A 25,303-nucleotide genomic window follows, 5' to 3' on the forward strand; every position below is an offset into this window, starting at 1 on the left:
CTTTTTTTACATAATGGCAGATAAAGATCCAGGGGGACCCAGCCGTAAAAGACAACTTCACAAGTCCTACGCAAGTTTCTGGAGGGGGGCGTTTCTTTGTAAATGTTAAGAGGGGGGAGGTTAGAGGGGGGTGAGGGAGAGGTTGTATGTGCGCATGCTACGTTCAAAGTCGTAGGAAATTAAATCTCCTCTAATGCCTTTAAGTGATCTGATTTATTCAGAACTGTTGAAGGTAATTGAGAAATGATAAAGATGATGTTTTGATAAAGTTAGATAAACATAAAGTTTAGTTATAATGCTGTGTGTGTGTCATCAGTGTACTTACTGTAAGCTGGGCTTCACTCATTTCCTTACAAATGCAACTATGTGAACACTGAATCTGAAGGAACCTACAAACATAAAAGTGAGCAGGTACCAGCAGAACACTTCATACATGTACCCATGAACCATAAAACTATTTCAACATGCACGCTCATCAGGTTGTGATTCCACATTGCTGGACTTCTTGACTGCAGTACTCCTGTGGAATCCATAAGCCCTCCCTGGAAAATCTCCTTTGACTATGGAAAAGGCCACACATACATTTCTTGACTCGTATCACTTTGGGATGCTGTGCTTGAAGAATGTAGTTCCTTGGGATGCTTTCCGTGGGGACATTTGCAGAGGGGGAAGTAATTAATTACAAATACTTAAATAACTGTAATTAAGCAGTTTTTAGGGGTACTTGTACTTTTATGAGTAGATTTTTCAAGACTTTACTTTTACTTGTACTTAAGTATTCATTATTAAACCTTGTAATCTACTTAGTTACTTTTAAAATCCTAGTTGAGTGCTGAGTTAGAAAGTTCTAGAGTAGACCTACTGACAACTGGAGAAAGTTCTAGAGTAGACCTACCGACAACTGGAGAAAGTTCTAGAGTAGACCTACTGACAACTGGAGAAAGTTCTAGAGTAGACCTACCGACAACTGGAGAAAGTTCTAGAGTAGACCTACCGACAACTGGAGAAAGTTCTGGAGTAGACCTACCGACAACTGGAGAAAGTTCCAGAGTAGACCTACTGACAGGAACCTTACCTTCGTTGTTGAGGAATGATCTGAAGGACGTCAGTGATCTGCAGTTATATTCCAAAGATTAGAAAATGATTCACCCATTGCTGCTTCACAGTTTTCCACCTGTTGATCCATCAGCGGTATCAGTCATTAATAATAATAATACATTTATTTATAAAGCGCTTTACAAGAGCTGTACATAAAATACAATAAATTAAAACAAGAGTTATAAATAAAAACTGTTAATTTAAAAGTCAATAAACAGTCATTTTAAAATGAATCAAATGAAAGATAAAATACAGTATCACTGAAGGAAAGCAGATCTAAAGAGGTGAGTCTTTAGAAGGGATTTGAATGTGGAGAGGTTGGTGCAGTCATGGAGGGTGAGGAGGAGTGCGTTCCAGAGTGAGTTTGTGTGTTTTTGTGGTATCTTTTTATGTTTTTGTGGTGTTTTTGTGTTTATTTTGTGGCACCTTTGTGTGTTTTTGTACTTTACAGTGAAATGTTCAGAGCAGCTGTTTCCAGATGATCCAGATGTTGGTGCTGGAGTCTCTACGCACTGCAGCTGTGAAGTTTGAGCTCAGGTAGGTTATGTGTCCTCCTGGTCTGGTTGTGTGTCCTCCTGGTCTGGTTGTGTGTCCTCCTGGTCTGGTTGTGTGTCCTCCTATTTGAGCTACAGGCCTAATCTCCCACCAAACTCACGAGCAAATTTGTATTCTACTGGTATCTTAGTGCACCTGGTGACTGAGAAAAGAAATGCTTTGTGCACTGCTGTCAGCATCAAGTAATGTGTGCTGATAAGAAGACGTATAAAGACACTATAACCTAGTAGTAACTTGACAGAGATGGAAGAGTTTGACATTTTAGAAAAAAGCTTTACTGGCTTTCTGATTTAGATTTTGATGCTGAGGTTAAACAACTGTTAGAGCAGCACTGTACTTTCCACAAAGGTCCACATGACATAAATCTCCACACAGACCCCGATGCACGATCGATATCAAGTCTTACAGTATCGCACACAACTACAACCCTGCACTGATACTGTCTGGAAGTTACTAGCTGCCACACAAGTCTCTGTCATGGTAGCCCGTTGCTAGCCAAACCCCCACAACACTCATGACCGCAAAAACACCAAAAACTAGCTCAACAATCCACAAACAACACGAGTGATTTAACGCTCACAAAACAGTTTGGATATGAACATTAGTGTACAGCAAACAAGCACATCAGAAACCAACCAGCTAGCGTGTTAGCATGACACTTTGAGATTTTGTTGCCTTTGGACAGAGCAAAGCTAGCTGTTTGTTTCAAGTGTTTATGCTAAGCTAAGCTAACTGGTGTTTCATATTCCATCTCATCCATGTAGAAAGTTTTTCTTTCTGTTCTGGTAGAAATCCTCTTACCTCCGTCCACAGGTACCTGGATCTGCGGGGCCTCTCTAACGGGGTCGGCCCTGTGATCTGGCCCACGGCCCTGCTAAATAAATGTGGAAATATAAAGAGAAATAAATAAATAAATAAATAAAAAGGAAAATTTTGTCATTGCTTTTACCTTTTCTGTTTTTTCCTTTTATTTATTTATTTATTTATTTATTTCTCTTTATATTTCCACATTTATTTATTTATTTATTTATTTCTCTTTATATTTCCACATTTATTTATTTAATTATTTATTTCTCTTTATATTTCCACATTTATTTATTTATTTAATTATTTATTTATTTCCCTTTATATTTCCTCAGTCCACCAAGAAAAGGAAAAATGCAAATCAGTTTGCTCTGGGCGGGGATTCTGAACACAGGAGTCCTGCCTGACACCAGCTCCCAGCACGGCTGAAGTGAAGCCATGTCACCGTTGAGCTTCGGCTTATTCTGCCACTGATAAGAAAATAAACATTAATTTACCGAATTAGCAGCGTCCTTTCAGTGTCTGATGGCAGAATCAGCCGAAGTTCCACGGTGACACGGCTTCACTTCAGCCGTGATCGGAGCTGGCGTCAGGAAAGAAGCCTGTGTGTGGGTACGACTCCCCCCCCTGAAAAGGAAGCCCCGCCCAGAGCAAACTGATTTGCATTTTTCTATTTCATGGTGTCAGGCATTATGAAATAACCACCAAGAAATAAAATGCAAATCAGTTTGCTTTCACTTGGTGGACTGAGCTGTCAATCAAATGGCTCAAGGCGGGGCTTCCTCGTCGTTCTTTATATTTCCACATTTATTTATTTAATTATTTATTTCTCTTTATATTTCCACATTTATTTATTTATTTATTTATTTATTTATATTTTGATTTGGCACTCCTATTGCTCCATAAGCTTCAGGTTGAATGTGCACTTATTGTCTAATGAAAAATACATTTCTGGGTCTCATTATCTCTGTTAACAGTCACTTCATGCAGTGAAAAGAAAAGCTGCAGCAGCCCGAGCACAGTTAGCCATAGAATAAATGAAGCCAACAAAGCTTTGTAGTTGAGTTGAAAACTTTATTTTTTGGTCTTTGTTTTTTTATTTTTTTGTACATTTTTTATTAATTATAGATCGAGTTTAAAAAAAAAGAAAAAAGAAAAAAAAGCTAAAAATCCCCTCTTGTCTTCAATTCCCTCCTTTTCATGAGAACAGTCTGTGTTTCCATCTTAGTGAGGCGGATCAGACCCAGATCTGGGGTGGATGGTTCACTTTTTCAGGACAGCACCACATTTGGTACAGACATAGTATATGACCATACAACTGATTTAAGAGGAGTACCCCAAAAATCTGAGCCCTTAATACGGCAGATACAAAGTTACGTTCAAGGTCTACCCCCATTGTTTAAGGGTCTGCAGATTCAATACAGCCTTTTATAACAGTGTTATAAATGTTGGCCACCAGGGGGCTCAGATTTTTGGGGTACTCCTCTTAAATCAATTGTATGGTCATGTACTATGTCTGTACCAAATGTGGTGCTGTCCTGAAAAAGTGAACTATCATTTGACTTCTCCGCCTAACTATTTTGTTTTGTGGGACTTTCAAAAACCCACAAGGCTGAAAACACGTTCCGGGAAGATAAAGAGTCTGCTGCTGCTTTTTCCATCTGCTTTTCCCCTCGCCGACTGGCCTGTCCAGCACGGTGCCGCATGTCTCTTTAAAACAAAAGCTGGATAGCAGCAGGAGGTGGAACGCTGCTGCTGCTGCTGGACTCTGTCACCTTCATCTTTAGCATTAAAGGGTAAAGGTGAAGAACAGAACAGCAGCAGAATAAGGTGCTGTGACACTTTCTGTCCTCTTCTCTCCTCCTGTCATTATGCTGGAATTTCTTTTGACGAGTCGCAGTGATTCTGGGCCTCACATCCAGCAGGTGGGGTGGGGGGGTAGTTTGGACGTTGGGAGGGCAAAGGGGGCTTTAGGAAGTGAAGGAAGGGAGGGAAGGGAGGAAGGAAAGGGAAGGAAGCAGGGTGTGTTTGTACCTGCATCGCTGTGGGAGGCAAAACAAGAAAAACAGAAATTGTTAAACCGACATTTCAAGCCACAGTCGCTATTTTTTGAGGCGGGGGTTCTTACCTGGTGGGTGTCCCATGTAAAAGTGTTGGTGTGCTCCTTGCTGGGGTCCGTGCTGGGGGGGCTGGGGGGGCTGGGGGGGCTGCAGCATCACTAACTGGGGCTGACCGGGGGGACCTGACATGGCTCCCTGTGGAGGTGAAGACATGAACGACAAAACAACGGACACAGTTTAGATCAGTTATAAGCACACTTGAAATAACAGTGGACAGTCACACATCATCACAGTCTGGTGTTTTCCTCCATAGAGGAATTGTTGAGATTTTAGCAAGCTCTGAGGGGAAACCACCAGCAGCAGCAAAATAATGACTGAGAATGAAAATAGCAACTGATATTTATTTTATTTATTTGACCCAGTTTTGATATTTGGGTCAACATTTGTGTGTTAATAAAATAGTCACAAATAACAGGAAAAAGCACAAATTATTGTCAACAGATCCACAATCAGCTTGTTGCCCTAAAAAGACCCATTCTGAGCCATAAAACCCCCAAATGACACATTTTATGGTGAGTATGAAACCTGTAATGATGGAGACATACCTGTGCTATCTGCCCCAGGGGGTAAGTGGGTGGGATGCCCTGATGGCTGTGGATGCTGTAGCCCTGAATGGGGTAAGGCGGCATGTTGGGTGGGGGGGGTGTCCACAAGGGACCTGAGTGGTACCAGAACTGAGGCTGTGGGTCTGACTGGGCATTCTGAAAGGAAACATGGAGATCATCAATGAATGACAGCAGCTGATTCTCCAAAAGCGAGAACTAAAGCAGATGTGTGTTTCTGCTCTTATCTGAACTTTATCAAGTCACTATTTCTAAACACATCACTTCAAATGTAGAGTGAAACAGTTCACTGTGAATAACAGCAGAGGTAGAATACTTGGAGCTGCATAATGCTGGAATGTGTGCAGTAAAACACCACACTCATGGATCTGTACTTCCATAGAAGTACACCTGAAACTAACACTACCGACATGTTTGGAACAAAAACCTCCCACAGATGATACTGTCAGTGAGGAGGGACCACACAGGAAACAGTACAGAGAATGGTTTGTGTGGGGGTATCACCTGTCCAGGTGCAGCATGCTGTGGGGGGGGCTGGTGGGGGGCTGTGGCTGATGAAGTGCACCCGAGTGATGAGAGAACGGCTGTGGAGCTGCACAGAAAAGAGGAAATGATGTCAAAAAAATGAGAAGAGCAGTGCGATTTTATCCTTAAATGTGAATCTTCTGTCTTTCATTCTCATCAGCACTCACCATAGATGCCCTGCTGAGGTCCTTGAGCTGTGGGGAACCAGGGAGCTCCTGGTGGTCCAAAGGCTTGTGGGTGGGGACCTATCATCATGGCTCCACCCTGCAGCATGGAGTACATCAGCTGCAGAGGAGAACAACCAATAAGACACACTTACTATTTTTGCTTTAAATGTGGAAGCAATGGATTATTTTTGGACCTGATATTTAGCTTTTTTTCTGATTTTTTCCACCAGTAAAAATGTGCTACTTTGACTGTGATGCAACGGTTTCTCTCTCTCTGTAGTCGTTACCCTGTGGTCTGATTAGCTCCAGGTCACAAATAACAGCCTCCTAAGAACATGAACAGTTCATTTCACTGATGCAAACACATTTCAGTCACTCTCCATCTGACAGCAGGACGTGTGTATGTTGGTTAACGGTCTCCTTGGTGACTAATACCTGGTATCAGTCCTCAGAAGACCTCATCTTTATTAACCACTGCTGAATAACTCTCCAAAACAAATCATGACGGCTACCAAATGTCTGATGAACCACTTAAAGCCAACCAGCGATATTTAAACAGCAGGCTGGAGGTCCTACCTGTCCAGGGTAGGGTGTCATGGGCTGGATGAGCTGCTGCTGGCCGTACTGCTGGGGGTCGTACTGAAGGTAGGGATGGGGGTAGGGGGGCAGCATGGGGGGAGGTGAAGTGCTGTGGTCAGAGCGTGGAGCCGCTACTGAGCCTAGAGAAAGGAGAGAATTATTAGCAGGACAGCAACAAAGAGGAGACGCAGTGATGAGTAGAAAACAAGGCCGGCTTTGTGCTCTGCTTTGGTCCACAGGTGGGAGAAGTTCCCAAATAAGTAGAAAGATCATGAAGTGAGGCAGCACAAAGGGAGCCATTTTATATCAATGGAAAGCTTGGTGCTGAGAATAGTGGTGTAAAAAGCACGTCTGCAGCCAAATGATTCTTTCAGAGTGTTTTATCTCAGCCTGCTGTATGCTCTAGGAAACAGGGAAAAATAACGCTGATCTATCTGCAGCCTCTGATCTGAGAAGAGCAACACCTCAACAGAACCTGTCAAACTACTTTATCCTCATTAGTCTGACACAAATGAAGAAGCAGATTGAACAGACAGAAAGCTGGAACTGTGCAGCCCGACACGTCTACAACACACAGGAACACCGATCAAATCCTAACAGAGGTTTTCCTGCAGTCTCTGTGAAGATGACTTAAAGCCTTTACCGTGAGCTGACAGGAAATTCATTTCAGATGGAAACAACACACGGAAAAGCACAGACAGGGGCGTATTCCTGTTCAAAGGCTGCTATAGATCTATGATATTTTGCTGCTTTGTTGGGTTTCTCTCTGTAACACTTTAAGCTCTAGAACTGACTGCAGCTGAAGTGTCCAGAGATAAATGATGTCATGAATTGGTATGAACCTGAAAACTGAACAGCAGAGAGAAGAATGCTGCGTCTACCTTTGGTCCTGCGGTGTTTTCCCTGGCTGCCTGCAGACATGGGGGACTGGTACATTTGTTGAAGCTGAAAGACAGAAAAGATCAACGGCTTTAACACTAAGACAGAAACAATTAAAAACAGACTGAAAAACAGTGGATCATTCCAATCATGTTTGTAGCGCATTGATCACAGCTCAGCAAATGTTGTTTTATTAAAGTAAAAGCAGTCTTCTGAGGCGTCCTCTGAGTCTCTTCTTTGTTGGTATCTTGTATTTTTTGAGTGAGGACTAAATGAGTTAGCGCAGTCAGATTATTGAACAACATAAACTGTTAGTTGTCCGTTAGTTCAATAAAAACAGATGTTGTCTCATCAGGGATTCTCAGGAGAGAAACTGAACTTCAATGCATTTTCTGATACATCACTGAAGCACGCTCTATAAACTACTCAAACTTTGATCCTTTCTTTGATGACATTTGAAGGATTTAACAGGAACAAACAGGCTCACCATGTTCCTCTGAGCTTTGATCGGGTAAAACTCTTTAGCGTTGGGGTTTAAGGTGGATTTTTTCACTCTGCTGGAAGAGACAAAACAAGTGTGAGAAAAAAACATCAGATTGGCAATAAGTAAACCAATTGAAAGAGTTCACAGTGAAGAGTCTCTAATAGTTTCTTGTGAACTCACTGTGCCACGCCTGCCGTCGTCTCAGACCTGGCATCATCACCTCCTGGGGTCCTGGCTGGCTGACGGGCGGCTGGGAACTAAAAGAACAGAATAGATCAACTTTATTGTCCCACTAGAGAACTTTGTCTGGGGCAAAAGCGCTGCAGTCACATCAACATTGCAGCCTGTTCAATTAGCGAGTCCCTCAAAACCACAGCTTCATGGACACGTACTCCTTTGTCATCGAATACCGTTTCTTTGGTTTTTGTTGCATTAAGAACAAGGTGGTTGTTCTCACACCAAGCTTTAAAATGATTGATCTCTTCCAGATGTCCCACCAGACGACCAACACCTCTCAGAAGACTAAGAATTACAGTATCATCAGAAAAGTTTAAAATGTAATTATTTGGCTGACTGTTCCTGCAGTCATCTGAATAGACGATCAAAAGAAAAGGAGAAGTAACGCCCCCTTGTGGCACAGCAGTGCTGCACCGTCTAGTGCTACAAAGTACAGAGTTAACCCTGACCTGTTGACATCTGTTAGTTAACAAGGAATTAAACCATTTCATTATAAACGGATTGACATTCATGCTGGAGAGTTTTGGTACCAGAAGCTTAGGACTTACAATATAAAAACCAGAACTATAGTCTGCAAAGAGGCGACGTACACAGGCCTTTGGTTTCTCTACAGACTGCCTGTCTGAGAGGGCTGCTGTGGTGGAGGTGGAGGAGGTGTCTGCTGTGTCCTTGGAGGGGTCCTCAGTGGGAGCTGGAGGCTGAGCTTTGGGTTCTGAAGCGGGGTGTTCTGATGGAGAAGGCTTGGCAGCACCGGGCTGGGTGACCTCAGGGACGGCAGGAGGGTTTGCTGCTGCAGGAGGACTGGAGCTGCCAGCACTGGGCTGGAGCTGGAAGACAGACAAGCAGATGAGAACAGTACCAACTGATGACAGATAACCAGGATTACATTAGTTCTACGACTACAAACTAAAAACACGTCTTCTGATACCTTGTTTTATGTAATCAAGGGTTAAACCCCCATAATAACCAATGCACACAGCACTATACTGCAGCATTTTCAGGAAATCCTCAACTTCAGCTGCTCCATGTTGTCATGGAAACGTTGAACAGTCAGCATTTGTCTTTACAGCTCATACAGACTCTGCAGTAGTTCAAAGTGCAAATGTGTTGCTGAAGTGGAATATTCATTTCAAAGTGCAGAGATTAATACATTTAGTCTTTAAAGTTGGAGTCTACGACAGACAGCTTTGATGAACTACGACTATAAACAACATGTAACAGACTAGATGACAGTGTAGCACTGAAGATCAGCCAACAACACAATAAGAACGTCTTACACTGTTTTACAGACTAACAGATTGCTTCACTACCATGTCTGCATCATTTGGAATCCAGTTTAAACACATCTATTAACTAAGTCATGATTCCATTCCTTTATAATTAATTCTTAGCATTTGATGCCAACATGAGGAGTTTCCTGTCTTGGTTCAGCAGCACACTGAGCAGTGAGCAGACCAACTACAGCGTCGTGTTATAAATGCTAATGATCACATGAAGGAAGACACTTCTAGACGGTGTCTGTGCAGGTTCTCATCCATCAGCTCATGGTTATGCAAAGCAGTTTAAATCAATCCACTGGACTTTAACAAAGTTCCCTGAAGGCGTTTCAGCTCTCATCCAAGAGTCTTCTTCAGTTCTGGTGCTGGTTGTTGCCTCAGCTGTTGAACCTCTGTGAGGTGTGATCAGAGCTATTTTTATTCCAACGACCCAGACCCAGACTGGTGTGACCGCTAAACGATGGTCGTTGTGAGAGCCCACCGATACAACGACCATCGTTTAGCGGTCAGACGAGGTGGTTGGAATAACAGTAGCTCTGACCACACCTCACAGAGGTCTAGAACGAGCAAAACCAGTTTTTTTTTGGCTATAAAGCAAACCCAGAAAGTGGTCAAAAGGAGCCCGATACCACACTGACGACTCTGGAGAGCTACAATTAGCATGTGAACATTTGCAAATGTGGCTGCAGGGAACCTTGGTTTGTCAAACAACAGAGCACTCAAACAGCAGACGAGCTTTTTACATCTTCCTGTGAGTCACTGCCTGGCAGAGCTAAAGGCTCTGTGAGGGGGGGGGATTGGAAGGTGAAATCTCCAGAAATGCATTTCAGTTTGGATGCACTCAGGCAGAAACTTTTGGAAACGATAACGTGCACATCCGTGTTCACGTTCGGATGGACTGTTTGTGTTTTAAAATAAAAGCATTCATGTGGATGTAGTCTCATACATGAGATGTTTTCTGGGCTAACTTTGACATCAGTGATGTGAAGTGCACAGCCTCTTGATTGGTCACACATTTCTCACTTTCACACTTCACTCAGTCACAGTCCATCTCTTACCCTGCGTTTCTTGCCACATTTCTGCCGCTCCTCAATCTGTGACCTTTGCTGAACTGAGGGAGCTGGTGGAGGAGAGAGAACAACAGTTCATTAAAACTATGTGCACAGCTTCAGAAACAGAAAGGGGACAGAACGAGGCAAAGACAATGTGAGTTTTTATTTTTGTGTCCATCAGTTTGGAGGATTTAACTGGCACCAATCTAAAGTACACACACCTTTACTGCTCTTGCTTCTCTTGCTCTTGCGTTCTTTTGCAGCAGCAGCAAGAATCTCTTTCACTGTAAAGAGGACACAAATGGTAGCACCTCATTAGATCCGTCCTTCAATGACAGAATAACTGTCTGACTAAAGCTCATTACAGGCTACAAATGGTTTGGACTCTTCATTATTTTAAAGAGCAAAAACAGGAAGAAGGGGGACAGTACCGTCTACAGAGAAGAGATCTACAGATGTGTTCTGCACAAGCAGGGAGACAGACCATGTGTCCAAATAAAGGGGAGAACCTGGTTTAGGACAGCGAGTAGCTGCAAGAATATGAGAGAACAGAAAGTCATGTTACATTTTAGGCACAATTTATCAACAATAAGGGTGAAAATTTAAAAAAGAAAAAAACCAGCGGACTGAATGTGACTGAGACTGACCTGTGGACTGAGTGTGTGAGTTTGGAGTGTGTCCTGTCCTGCTCAGCCGTGGAGGTGTTTGGGCTTTAGGAGATGTTCTAGTTGAAACTGAAAGACAATCAAATCTGTGTCAGCAACAGACACAGATGTTACAGCTGCTGAAGCTATTCTGGACACAGCACTTACCTCCATGAACAGGTCTGCCAGCGTCAGAGAGCCAGTGGGGGAGTGAGTGGGGGGCAGGGGGGCCGGCTGGATGAGAGGCTGGGCTGGGTGCTGCAGGTGTGTACCAGCTGCTAGGACCAGAGCCTGGGCCTGGACGGGCGCTTCCCTGTGGGTGGTGAGCAGCGTAGGCTCCACCTCTACCTGACACAGGGATGCTTCGCTGTGACGGGGGGGCACCAGGCTGAGGTCCAGCAGCAGATGGGGGTCTGAGGGAAGAGGACGATGGAGGGGTGGAGCGGTAAGCTCCACTTAGATGACTGTGTGGTGGAGGCCCACCAGGACCCCTCTCAGCCCGCTCTGCCTCCCGCTGCATTCTTCTCTGGCGTTGAGGTAAAGGAGGGTACTTGCCCTCTCTGACAGAAGAAGAGCACATCAGACACATAAGAAACTATCAAAAGCAGCTGCTGCACACACACCTGAGGTTCAAACTTCATTTAACTTGGAAACAACAGCTGAAAAAAGAACGTCATTTCAGATCTACTTCAGTCAGATGACTTCCTGTGATGTGCCGACAGCAGTCAGGACAGGACTGATACTTTTAGGATAACATGAACAAAGAAGGCCAACATGCTGAGGAAGCTCATGTGATATTTAAAACCAGTGTGTTTTCACTTGAGTGTGACATCTGTGGAGATGATGTAAGTAACTCCAGCAGGTTCCATCTGTCTGAACCTCTGGCTTCTGTGTCCGTGGGTCAGACAGATGCTGGCAGGGCACTGGGGAGCGCTTCTTAAAAAGCTGCCTGTGGGTCTGTTTCTATGACAACAACATGTTGACAGCATGCTGCCACTCTAATCTATCTGATTGGTGGTCTGAAAAGGAGAGGCAGTGACAACAGGTCAGAAATATTGAAGATGAAACACTCAGAGTGGCTGCACAAAACATTTGCCATGCTCTGAAGAAAAGGGTGACGCTTTCAGTCATTTGTCTGTGCTGCATCCAGTCACTTCTCTGAGAACATGTATTGATGTGGGCAGGTATCCTTAAACATGACTACCTGTCTGACACATCTTTCAGCTCTCACCTGCTGCTGGCTCCAGGACTGATCCTCTCTCGCTCTCTGTCCCGTGGACTCTCACGGCCTTTCTCGCCATCGTTGCCGTCACGCACCACAGCGCTGTACTTGTCCTCCTCACTTCTGCCCTCCTCATTTTCCAGGTTGACACGATGGCGATACTGGGGGCTTGATTCGATCTCCCTGGCCAGGCGGGCGGCGCGTTCCTCCCTCTGTCGATAGGCCTCGGAGTCGTCCTTCACTAACGGGACACTGGGTGTTGACAAAGAAAGTAGAACAAAGAGAAAATGTAGGAAGGGAACAAAAAACTTGAAAACATTTGACAACAACTTCATATCTGAGCTGTGTGTGTCGTACAGTCACAGTTATTGAAATGTGTTTGCAGTCATTTCTCCCTCTTTGATTCAGAGCTCAATAAATCAGCATGACACAGTGCAGGATTGGAGGTTCAAACCTATAAAACACCAATAAACAGTGATTGGACATTAGAGTCTATTATGACTGCAGTTCTGTGAACAGACGCTCTCTTTTGACCTGTACTGATACCAGGGATGCTCACAATAGAATCTATACGATGAAAAATATGCAAGACACACATTCAAAGGTTTGTGGTATGAATAAAGTGTCACTGCTCACATTACATCAAACACCTGAAAACTGACACACACAAGAAAAGAAGTGTTTAAAGTGAGCAAACACACGTTGTGTAAACGGCTGGAAAATCACAAAAATGCATGCATTTGTTAGATAAAGCAACAAACCCATACGGAAACTTACGTATACATGGAGAGGCTGGAATCATACGTGGATGTGACGCCGTATTTCACTTCATTGTAACGGAACATGTCACTGGCATCCCAGCCGTTGGACTGAGGAGACAAACAGGGAGGTCAATGAGGTCATACAGTAACCAGCACAGTAATGCAACAGTAACAGTGGTGTGAGAGAAGAGGATGCAGAGGACAGGGTTAGACTGGATTCACTGTGGCCACCCCTGAAGGGAAAAGCCCAAAGTAGAAGAAGAAGAAGAAGAATGCGATAGTAAGAGGCAGTAGCTAAATAACAGGCTGCATGTACAGAGCACGGATAATTAAGGTTCAACTCTAATGTCACGCCATTCAATGGATTCTGGTGACTGAGGAGAGAAAAAGCAGCTCACTGCATCATTGTCCAAATCATAGCTCTCTCCGTCTCCTCCCTCCCATCGCTGCAGAACCTTCTCTTTGCGTTCTCCATTGATGCGGGTGGAGCTGATAGCTGAGTCTGTAAAGGTGTCTGAAATCACACACAAGCAGTCGGGACATGATTCAGTGATCTAAAACTGAAGAGTTCATTTGCAAAAACAGATAAATTGTCAGAAAAGCTTATATTTTATTGTTTACTTGAGATAAAATCAGTCAAACTGAAGATTTGACTCAGTAGAAAAATACATGACAAAATAGAGAATAAATGAATTATTAGTGTTACTATTATTATCTAAAGTAAACAATAAAAATGAGTTTTCTGAACATTGATAAAACGGAGTGACCTGTTTTTGCAGATGAACTCTTCAATCGGTTTCTTTGCCCAGACTAAGGTTTGCTTTATAAATGCTGGAACATTAGGACCATTTATTCCTTTAACTCCACTGCAGAAAATGCAAATGAATTACCATTCCCCCTACCGGGACACCCCCACCACACCCCCAATCAAACAGAACACCTGAAAAACAGTTTTTTCTGTTTGCTGTAGTCACTGATCCTCGGCCTGTTACTGTTTCATTCCAGTTGCAAACAGCTGGGAGACAGAACACTGAAAACTAAACTTTGACCATCTCAGTTTGTCCTGTGAAATAAGCTGCATCCGTCTGTGTGCTACAATTCTACAATTCTACAGTTCTACAGTTCTACAATTCTACAGTTCTACAATTCTACAGTTTCATTATCAGACGCTTTTGTCCAAAGCGACGAACAACAAAAGCAAGAATTCAGACAGAAGGAAAAACCTGTAGGAAGAGCAAAAAGTGCAAAAAGTGAGATTGGTCAAAGGTGTTTCTGTCGGTAGCTCAGGCAAAAAAGTCCGTGACGTAAACATGCAGAGAAGTGCTGTAGGATGGCTCAGAAAAGCACGGAAGCTCTTTGAGAGGCACAAGCCTTTTAGAGGTAGAGGCCAACGATTCCACTGAAAGATGTTCAGTCGAGGCCGGTGGAAAACGCAAGCTGGAGGACTCACAACTTTTTCTACTCTTTTGTAACTCACAGACACATCTCTCCAACAGAGACAGCCTCAAAACTGTGAATGAGAAGCGCAGCCACGACCACAGTCAGAACATTCGCTGCTTTCGCTGTTGCTTGTATCTAATTTCGCATTTCACGGTCTTTGCTGTCACATCCTGTTTCTGTATCACTTGCAAATATTGGTTATCATTACGAAGAACTGCTGGTGGATTTGTCCTGAAAAAACGCATAGTTTTATCCCCACTGAGCTTGTTTTCTTACCTTTGCAGATCTTTGTAAGCAGGTCTGAGGGGTTGAAGACCATCGTGATGTCCTCTCTCCTGCTGGGATGATGTTGAGATCTCCTCTTCACTGCGCTGGATCCAACTCACACTGAGAATGAGACATGGGAAAGGTGGCAGATATATAAGGAGGAGACGGGCCATCGTTGCTCTCGGCAATAGGCAACAGACAATGGTCATTATCAGTGTAAAGTACATCTGCAGTCCTCATCACAATCACTCAGTTTTCACAAAAATGTTGCAGAAAAATGAAACTCTGGGGTCTTATTAGAAGTGGACAAACATTTATCAGTACAAGAATAAGTCTCTTAAGTGTTTTTCCTTCATTTTATACTATTTTCTTTAACTGGATGCTCATGGTTTGACTGTTGGTGGTCAGAGGGGATTAACAGCCACGCTTCCATCAGTCTGCCCCAGGGCAGCTGTGACTACAAATGTAGTTTACCACCACCACAGTGAATGAATAATGGATCCATTGTGAAGCGCTGTGAGTGGCCAGAAAAGCGCTATATAAATCTGATCCATAATTATTACTATTATTATGATTTTGGCATGTCCCAGACACTGCTCTGCTAACCAATATCTTTGTTGTTTTACATTATTTAGAAAATAAAGTTCAACTCTTGCAGATTTTATAGAGGAACAAAAGATTTGCCATGATTTCAGAATTCAAATACTTTTTCCATGAACTAAAATAAATAATTGAGAAAAGGACCAGAAAGAGTTCTGAAAATGTACATTTTACAATCACTATGGAATTGAATTTATTGATTCTACTCTGAAATAGTGAGTGACAGGGACGTGTTTTTCTGTGTGCACGTACATTTTCTGCTTGCAGTTCATCTATAAAAAGTGTGGGAGCTTGGCCAAGATGCATTTCTGAAAGCATGACATCTACTTAATACAATGAATGACATTTGGTGGAAAACTGAAACTTTTTGGGGGAAATGGCAAAATCCAAAAGGACTTTATATTGACCCTGAAAGTTTAAGCAGCTTAAACTGTGTGACTGTAAATGAGTGAAACTCTCCAAGCCAGTCAGTCCAGTTTCAGGTTCACCTCACTTCACCTTCATGAAGGCTCGTTGTTGACTTGAAGCTGTGCCTCATGTGCACATCAATGGTAAATCAGCCCACCATTGTCCTTGGGAATTACAGGGGGTAAAGCCATACCAGGATTTTTTTCAGCCCCACAACACAGAAGGATCTAAAAGACATTCCAAAGTGACGACGTCCAAACTGCAGAATTAGCATCTCTTCATTTGTAAATGCGGCCATCCAGCACTCTCTCTCCTCATACTTAACGCCTTATTTTCTGTTTGCTGATGGACACTGTGCTTTAAATGTGAAGTCTCTTTTACACCAAAAACATCCATCCATCATCTTCTTATTCCTCACTGGGGTCATGGGGGGTGCTGGAGCCTGTCCCACCCTGACAGAGGACCAGTACACCACAAACAAACAGGAGGATTTGGAAATGCGTGTGTGTCTAATTTTTGCTTTTTGAACTGCATTTGTTTCACATCGGCTTCTACAAATGAGCAAGGTTCTGCTCAAGGTTTGTCCTGGCTTCTGTTACGGTTCACGAGTGGAGGGGAAAAGACTTTGTCTGATCAGAATAAATAAACTATATTTCAGCGTAGTGTAACTCTGCAGCAGTGCTGTGCTCAGAGAGCTTTGTGAGCTCAGCACTTCTGACTGCTTCTCCCTCTCTTCCTCAGAAGCTCATAGTTCGCTGTGGCTCTGGTGACCCTGACCCAAACATTAGTTCTGCTGCTATAGGCTCTGAGCTCCTCTGTTTATTACACATGGATTTTCTGTATCGTCTGCACGTCTCTCACTGTGTGTCCCCTGTCTCTGTCTGTCTCTGTCTCCAGAGCAGAGGTGGTCAGAGGTTGCTGTCCAGGTCCACCGTAGGGCGCTGCTGCAGGTTCTGCTCCACCCTGCTACTTCCAGCTGCTCACTCACACCAAACTGCTGATTCTGGACACTCTGGGGACCAACTAAGCTCTGGAATTACTGACATTATGTCAATAAATCACGTGAAACATTATGTTTTTAAACCCCCCCATCTCTTCCACCCTTCTAACTGTTTACCCGGCTGGCCAGCAGCAGATGCCCCCCCCCATATGAGCCAGGTTCTGTTCAAAAGGACTTTTCCTTGCCACTGTCGTCTGAGGGCTGCTCTGGGGGTTTCAGGCCACATGGGTTTGTAAAGCGTCTTGAGACATTTTAATTGTAATTGGTGCTCTATAAATAAAACTAAATTGAATTATCAGCCATTATGCATCAACACAACTGAAATTTCAGCCTACTTTGACATTAATTTTCTCTAAAATTCTACAGTAAAATCAGGTGATATTGTGCATGGTGGTAGCTGGGATGAGCCCTGACAAGGCCACAGTGACAGATCTTTGTCGCCGCCTCAGGATTTGGAGATATGGAAAGTCGGTACAAACTAAGAGGAACTGAAGTCTTTTTGAGACCTGAAACAGGCACAAAAACAAAAGAAAGATGCATCTCAATCCAGGGCGTCAATCTGTGGAACAATCTGAGTTCTGAAATTAAAATGTCTCAGTCGATTTGTATTTTTAAGAAAAATGTGAAGGAGTTGCTATTGAAGAGATATGATACTTGTGAATAACCGGAAATTGTTTTTCTTTTATCTTTAGATCATGTTAAATGTTGGTTAAAAGGCTGTGTGTGACAGCCAAACACTACTGAAATGTGTTAAAATTATTATTGATAAGGGGCAGAAATTATAAGCTATAGCTTCTTTCTGCTCCTTTTCATTCATTTAACATTTGCAGTGTTGTATTGTTTTTAATGAAATAAATAAATAAATAAATAAAATTTAAAAAAAAATATGGAAAGTCAAAATGTGAGTACCAGCATGTATTTGCAGCGGACGTCTGTCAGCCTGGCTGCTCAGTGCCTGTGATAACGTTACCCTATCATGTGGAATAGCCCAGAGTTCACTTGACCGCAGTGACTTTGCCCCACTAGCCTTGTGTCTCCGTTGGCACGCCGCTCTGAGGGGCGTGGCCTATCTACTCTTCATATCTGTGGGTAAAACCACATGGGTCCCACTTCATCCCGCGGTGCCTCTTCAACAGGCCTTTGCTGTCCTTGTCCATTTGTACAGTGAACAGCCCTCTCTCTGTGTCCTCTCTGAGCCGGTGTATGTCTGCTGATGGAATGACGTTGGAATGTTCCCAGCGATGCACCCAGCCCTCTAGCTCCACCTGGAACACATTTAACACACATAAACATTTTGTTATTAGTGTGTACAAAGTAATGTCACATCAGGATTGAATTCTTTCCCTTTGAATAGCTTTTAAAACACCATTAGACTGATTGCATATAATCTGAATATGAGTCATTCTACCAGACGAGCCATTTGGGTCCACACCGTTTGATGAAGTCTATAAGGCACAAAAATGTGCCAAAGTGTGTTTCTAAAGCTTAAAGCTTTTAATGTAATTGTTCTTGTTAACATGATATTTGAGTAAATAGTATATTTTTTTGAGAATGACATCCTATTTTAATCATTTTCATGAGTACATTTTCACACGTCCATACTGACCAACATAACATTTGCATCCAGAATGTCACCAAATACATTCAGATTTTTATCAAACCTTTATTATTTCCACGAGTATAAGTGTGTCAATGATTCCATTAAATATATTTATTCAAAATAAAGACATTATTTTTGGTAAAAATGTTATTATTTCTGTGCGTCTGTAACGGAGTTAAAAGTTCATTTCTTTAATTATTATTTTCATTTCCTGTTTATTGCTGTTATTTTGAATCTTTTTGAATTTTATCTCAATGAGTTGTTTTTATTTGACATTATTTTATTGATTTTGTACTTTTAAGGTCCCAAACTCCACTCGTGAGCAGGTATCTCTTAATTTGTAGCATTTTTAGCAAGCCCCCATGGCCTGCAGAGTGTAGGGAAACACCTGGGGATGTTTGTGGGGCACTAGCTACATGCAGAGGCCTTGTTTACCAACTCACAGCTCTCTGGTATGTCTAGAGGCTGACAAATAACCACTTAAAGATGCAAAAAACGCTGGCGAGGCTTTTTATAGCCCAAATTCTGAAAATTTCAGACCCCCACAACTCAGAAACTATTTGAGCTACAGGCCTACAATTTAGCATAGAAAGTACTTTTGTGACTGTCTAATGGCATGCACATTTAGGACTCATTTGAAGATGGTGCAGCAACACCCCCAAGGAATATCTGCTCATTTCACCTGGAATGACCCACACTGCAGTTCTGCTTTCCTCCAGGCACAATGGTTATAAAGTGGTATCTCCTGCACTGCGGGCTGTTGGAAACGTAGTCACTGGAGATGATCTACAGACACAGGGAGCAGCAGCATCGAGACAAACAGACGTAAAGTACTTATGCAGGAGGAGGCTGAATTTTTCTAACTTTGTGTAACTTGCCTTTTTACAGCTGATTCTGAACTGTTCAGCACTGCAGTCCCTTCTGAGCCGCCCCAAGGAGTCCATCAGAAAGGAAGCCTGTTGGACTATCTCCAACATCACTGCAGGGAACCGAGCACTAATACAGGTGTGTTTGTGTGCATGGCATCCTGTGGAATAGCTAGTTTCCTTCACAGAGCTTGGGAAGTTGATCATTTGAGTATTTTTTGACATGTGTAATGAGTCTTCTCTCTTTGTAGATGGTGATAGATGCAGGTCTGCTGCCTCCTCTCATCGCTATCCTGCAAGTAGCAGAGGAAGGAGCAGCCTGGTCCATTAGAGCAGATCAGGTCAGACACTGAGGCACGAAACACAGTGTGTCCTGTTCTTTTATAAAAATGGACACATTTCAGTGCCAGGGTAATACTTGAACTCATGTAACAGATCAGAAGTAATACAGTGCTAGCATTTGGCTCCATTCATACCCATTAAAAGACATCCTGACTCATGGCACTGCTGTACAATTTTAAGGTGACTTTAACTCTCAAAAGCTATTTTAAAATTAGGAAATGTACAAATAACCACAAATAAAATCCCCAAACTACATTATAAAATGATTTCAGGATGTGTGACGGTCACATATCCTGAAATCATTTCTAGTCAATAGGAAATGAGCTGAATGTGAATCCTGCTACTCATCTTTCTCGGCAGTGGGATTAGGGAAACGTTTCATGACGTGGCACACAGAGCTCAAGTGTGCGCTGCAAAAACTCCAAATCTTACCCAGTCTGTTTGTCTTATTTTTAGTCGAAATGTCTCACCTCCCTTGATTTAAGATAAATTCATTTAACAAGTGACATTTCTATCTTGTTCAGTCAAACAATCTTGAAATTATCTTGTTTTGAGTTGAATTTTACAAGAAAACTCAAAATAAGTTCAACCCTCGTGTCGTCCTGAGGGTCAAATGGACCCGTCTTAAAGTTTGAAAACGTGAAAAAAAAATAAATGTTCACAGTGAAACTTCTGATGTCCACGTTTTCAACATTTCTGGAAAACAAAACAACAAAAACACGAGACAAATGACCAAAGTCAGACAAAAACAACAACAAAAATGAGACACAAAATGACAAAAATCAGACAAATGACACAAAAAACAAAAACAAAAAAGAGACACATTTCTGAACATTTTTTGGTGTAAATAAAGAAATGTTTTTAAAAAAAATTCTTTAAGAACATTCACAAAAAAATCAACCAAAATCCAGCGAAAGTCGCTGGATTTTGGTTGATTTTTTTGTGAATGTTCTTAAAGAAAACATTAGAAGTTTTACTGATATATATGGAATAATTTTAGATATTTTCTAGGATTTTTTCGTAGACTTTTACTCATTTTTTTGAAAATATTTCCAAGAATTTTCTTGCCAAATTTGGGAGACTTTTTTTAAATGAAATTTTTCGGAATTATTTGAATTTTCTTCCTGAAAGTTTCGCAAATTTTCAGAAATTTGAGGGATTTTTTTTGCTGATTTTTAAAAAAATTTTCTGACTAGGAAACAATATTTTGTTGCCTGTAAATGAGGACAACAGGATGGTTAATACGTCTCAAATTAGGACGTTCCATGAAAGTAAAAATCTACTTTTCAGTGAACTTTTTTTTTTTTTAGCATATCTGGCTTATTTTAAGACACCTAAAGTTGACAGTCCTGGTAAAATTTAGCTTAAAATAAGTTTTCCCGGCTAATAGTAAGATCTCAGTATTCTAAATATAAATCTTACCAAGCCATTTTTCACTTGTTCTATTGGCAGATTTTTTCACTTATTTCAAAGTAAAAGTTCCTTGAAATAAGTTTTTTTCCTTGTTTTGAGAGGAGCATTTTTTCCAGTGTAGTTGTATCTCTTGAAGCAGTGTGTGGTTTTACTGACTAATGCTTTGTATCCATTGTTAATCCAAAAATAACTGTTTGTTTTGCATGAGTAGTGAAAGTTTTCTCTGTCTGTGTGTGTTCACTGCCCCCTGCAGGCACCGAGTGGAACTGGACTGTATAAAACCTCTGTGTGACCTGCTCGGTTCAGGTGGATCTGAACGTTCAGGAGGCATCAAGCCCTGCTCATGGAAGAGGCCTACGGTCAGCGCGCGCTCCATCACAACAAAGGAAACAAAGCAATATCACACGTTGATAATCCTGCAGAGAAGCAACAGTGCAGAGCAAAAAACAGTAATCTTTTTCCAAGTGTTTCACTGTGAACATTTTTTTTTTCACGTTTTCAAACTTTAAGACGGGTCCATTTAACCTTCAGGACGACACGAGGGTTGAACTTATTTCGAGCTTTTTTGTAAAATTCAACTCAAAACAAGATAATTTCAAGATTGTTTGACTGAACAAGATAGAAATTACACTTCTCACTTCACAGGAGAACTGTTCTAAGTCTCTAGTTATTCTAATCAGGCAGGAACATCTTAGCAAGTCTCAGATAAGCTGCTGAGTGTTTTCCTGTCAGTGATGATGTGAGGGTGTGCAAAAAGGCCCAAACACTTATTAATTACACTGGGGAACACTCATTTTGTTTCATTGAAAAAAAGACTTTTCTAGTCAATTTGAGTGTGCTGATTTCATGCAGTTTGACATTTTTATTTATTTTTTAATTTTTCATTATTATTGGAAATTGCGATGTCAGCCACAATTCTTTTGTTCACTTGAATCTTAAAACGGTATGAAAGTCATTTCTGTACATTTATTAAGGCAAAAGAAAGAGAAGATTAAAATATTAAAATTAAAATCAGTCTGATGATTGAGTGTGTAGCATCCACAGACGTAGCAGAAGGCATCAGGCTCGTTTCTGCAATGATGTCTCTTTATAGAAGCATGTTTGAACTGGAACAAAAGAAGAATGATCAAAATATTAGAAGCTATGGACGTGAAAATGCTTATACATGGTTTACGCAAGTTCACATTTGTACAATTTCATTAACCTCAAACTGCATACAAACTGGAGCTTGTAGAGAAAAACTAATTCCAGATTTGAAATCAGCGCCTGAAACTCCTTCAGAATCAGTTAAAATATCCAATGCAACTCAAAGTTACTGAAGCGTTCCCCTGTGTTATCTCTGCAGCTTGTCAAACGAGGTACAAACTAATTGGTTTGAGAAGCTTTTGTCCACTATATAGTGTATTAAGTAGGACACATAAACAGACCAGAGACATTCTGACTTTGCACTTCTGTGCTGAAACGTATTGAAAAAACTCCGTTAACATGCATGTCAATAGAAAACCAGGAAACATGTTGGCAGTAACAATCCTCATAAGTTGTATTGTAGCCTCAGTAAACCTGAATACTTATCTTGAACTACAGCTAATTATTTTTATTACCATTTTATATGCTGGTGTGTGTGTTTTTTCCAATTAAATTGACAGAAAAATAGTGAAATATTGACCTGAGTCCCAGGTGACATCGGTTTTCCCAAACTGAAACATGTTAAATTCAGCATTGTGTAAGAAAATCAAATCTTTATATTTTAGAAGCTAAAACAAAGTATGTTTAACAGTTTAAAGGCTGCAATCAAAGCTTTTACGAAACGAAAAAGCCATCCTCTATTTACTATTAAAATACGACAAATAAATGCTGCAATTCATCATATTTGATCACTTAATATCACAAAAATGTTTCAACATTCTTACACAGATATCAAAATGGCAAATGAATTTTCAGTTGATTGGTTAGTGCACTCATTACCTAAATGAAAAATCAGCTGTTAAACTGTTGGCCCTGAGCTTTTTGTGGTTGGAGTAATCATTTATAGTACTAGCTCCAGTATTAGTAGTGATAGGTAATGATAGTATTACTAGTATTATAACTGAGGACGTCAGTCAGGCTGTTTAATTGTTAACGTATCAGAGTTCTAATAGGAGCTGATGTTTGCTGAGACACGTGGACTCTAGAGGTTCTGGTTCTGGTTCTGGTTCTGGTTCCAGTGCTCCACAGCCTCCTGGAGGGAAACAGTCTGTGAGCAGAGCCGTGGAAGTCAGAATGCATCTATCCTACTGCACACAGAGTGCGTGTCTATGAGTACTCTACCAGTCAGAGGTCTCATTTAATGCTGTTGATTTATTTGTATTATTTTGTACATTTCAGATTAATACTGAAGATTCACACAGTTTTATTTACAGCATAGCTCCATATGGATACTTTCATAGTTTTGATGTCTTCAGTATTAATCTAGAATGTATAAATAATGAAATAAAATCCACTGGATGAGAAGGTGACTGGTAGAGTACATACAGAGTACAATGAGAGTGTTTTCATTACGTTTGAACAGCTGCATACACTTTGTGAGTATATTCATACTACACTATGATAGCATATAAAACAGTATTTTGAATATTTATACTGTATGTATATCCATGTATCAGTACTGGGCTGCACAGTGTAGTAGTGGTTAGCACTTTGGCCTTGCAGCAAGAAGATCCCCGGTTCAAATCCCGGCCTGGGATCTTTCTGCATGGAGTTTGCATGTTCTCCCTGTGCATGCGTGGGTTTTCTCCGGGTACTCCGGCTTCCTCCCACAGTCCAAAAACATGCTGAGGTTCATTGGTTACTCTAAATTGTCCGTAGGTGTGAATGTGAGTGTGATTGTGTGTCTGTATATGTAGCCCTGTGACAGACTGGTGACCTGTCCAGGGTGTCCCCTGCCTTCGCCAGAGTCAGCTGGGATAGACTCCAGCACCCCCCATGACCCTAGTGAGGATAAAGTGGTGGATAGAGGATGGATGGATGGATGGATGTATCAGTACTACAACATGCAGGAGCTCAGATAGAAGCTGAAAGTTCTTCTGGTTCACTGCAGATGTTCAGAAGCTGCACTTTAAGTAAAATCACTGATTTATGTCAGTGTGATGCTGCAGAAGAAGCTTTTATTGTGAAGGAATCAATTTAAAGGAAACACTAGTACTCCTTCCTGTCTCTAGTCCAGTTGAGATTCGAGGTGAAGGTCGTTGGAGATCCAGTCCATGGTGTGTTTGTGATGGTGTTCAGTGTTTGGTGTCCATAAAACATCATCTAGTCTGATGGACATAAAGCTCCATCCTGGTCTCCTCAGACCAAAGAACCTTCTTCCAGGTGTCTTCAGAGTCTCCACATGTCTTCTGGTGAACTCTAGTCCACATTTAATTGGAGCTTTTTCCATCAGAGTCTTTCTCTTTGTCTCCATGAAGCTTTGACTGGTGAAGAACAGTAAGCGGTTGTTGAATGAACAGTCTGAAGCTCGAACTCCTTCAGAGGAGTCATAGGAGTCTTGGTGGCCTCCTCTAGTCTCTTTCTCCTTCAGAGGAGTCATAGAGTCAGGGCCGGCCGCTGGCATAAACACTCTATGCCGTTGTTTATAGCCAGATCCAGTAGAGGAGCCCACACCACAATAAGTGCGTGATTTGCATTTTGTCCCTGTCTAGGATACATTTTTAAAAAAATAAATATTTGCTGTTAATCATGTGCGTGTGTGTTTTAACCCAATTACAAGCTGTGCACGTGATTTGGTAGTTGCCCTGTGCATGTTTTGGGGCCACAAAAAAAATCTTGCTTAGGGCCACCAAAGTCCTAGGGCCGGCCCTGCATAGAGTCTTGGTGTCCTCCCTCTCTAGTGAATGGATTTAGATATTTTGTGACTGGACCTTCCAGATTCAGTTTTTTTTTTTTCAAGGGGGGGGGCATTTTTGCCTTCACTAAGGATCCTCAGAGAGGTGACAGAAAAAGGGGAAATTATCCTTTCAGTCGTGCAGATATGTTTTTTCCAGCTGTGAATTTGGACGTTTCCAGATGTTTCTGACTTTGTTTTGGAGCCTCCAGTGGTCATCGCAGGAACTGCAGCTTCAAGACTTGAACAGAGTTTTATGCTGGATCTGACAAATCCTAAACCCAAAGTAAACAGAGTTCTGACAGACGGCAGGTCAGACGGGTGGAGCGCCACCTGCTGGTTCACGCTGGAGATGAAACTGAAGAAGGACTTCAGGGGCGTCAGCATCTTCTCCAGGTGGACCTTCTAATTATGGGTTCAGGGTTCTAATCGTTCTGAACATAAAAACATCAGACCTGTTTGATATTTGCATCATCATCAAAATGGTGGTCAGTTCACCGATGACATCATCATGATGTCATGTTTAATGTCCTGACTGTTT

General features: G+C 41.8%; 1 protein-coding gene across 1 annotated transcript; it reads right to left on the reverse strand.

Moving 5' to 3' along the window:
• Positions 1–3,945: 3,945 nt before the first annotated feature.
• On the reverse strand, positions 3,946–25,149 carry LOC110969705 (ataxin-2-like protein). Its single transcript, XM_051939011.1, is given in 19 exon segments — positions 3,946–4,499; positions 4,586–4,714; positions 5,113–5,278; positions 5,645–5,682; positions 5,685–5,732; positions 5,833–5,950; positions 6,409–6,551; positions 7,293–7,458; positions 7,778–7,847; positions 7,955–8,031; positions 8,623–8,838; positions 10,347–10,408; positions 11,153–11,544; positions 12,216–12,458; positions 12,984–13,079; positions 13,361–13,486; positions 14,431–14,452; positions 14,684–14,742; positions 25,070–25,149. Coding segments are annotated over 19 exon segments (2,424 nt in total). The 3' UTR covers positions 3,946–4,326.
• Between the last annotated feature and the right edge of the window lie 154 nt (positions 25,150–25,303).

Source organism: Acanthochromis polyacanthus, chromosome 19 (genome assembly GCF_021347895.1).
Source record: "Acanthochromis polyacanthus isolate Apoly-LR-REF ecotype Palm Island chromosome 19, KAUST_Apoly_ChrSc, whole genome shotgun sequence".
Lineage (NCBI taxonomy): Eukaryota > Metazoa > Chordata > Actinopteri > Pomacentridae > Acanthochromis > Acanthochromis polyacanthus.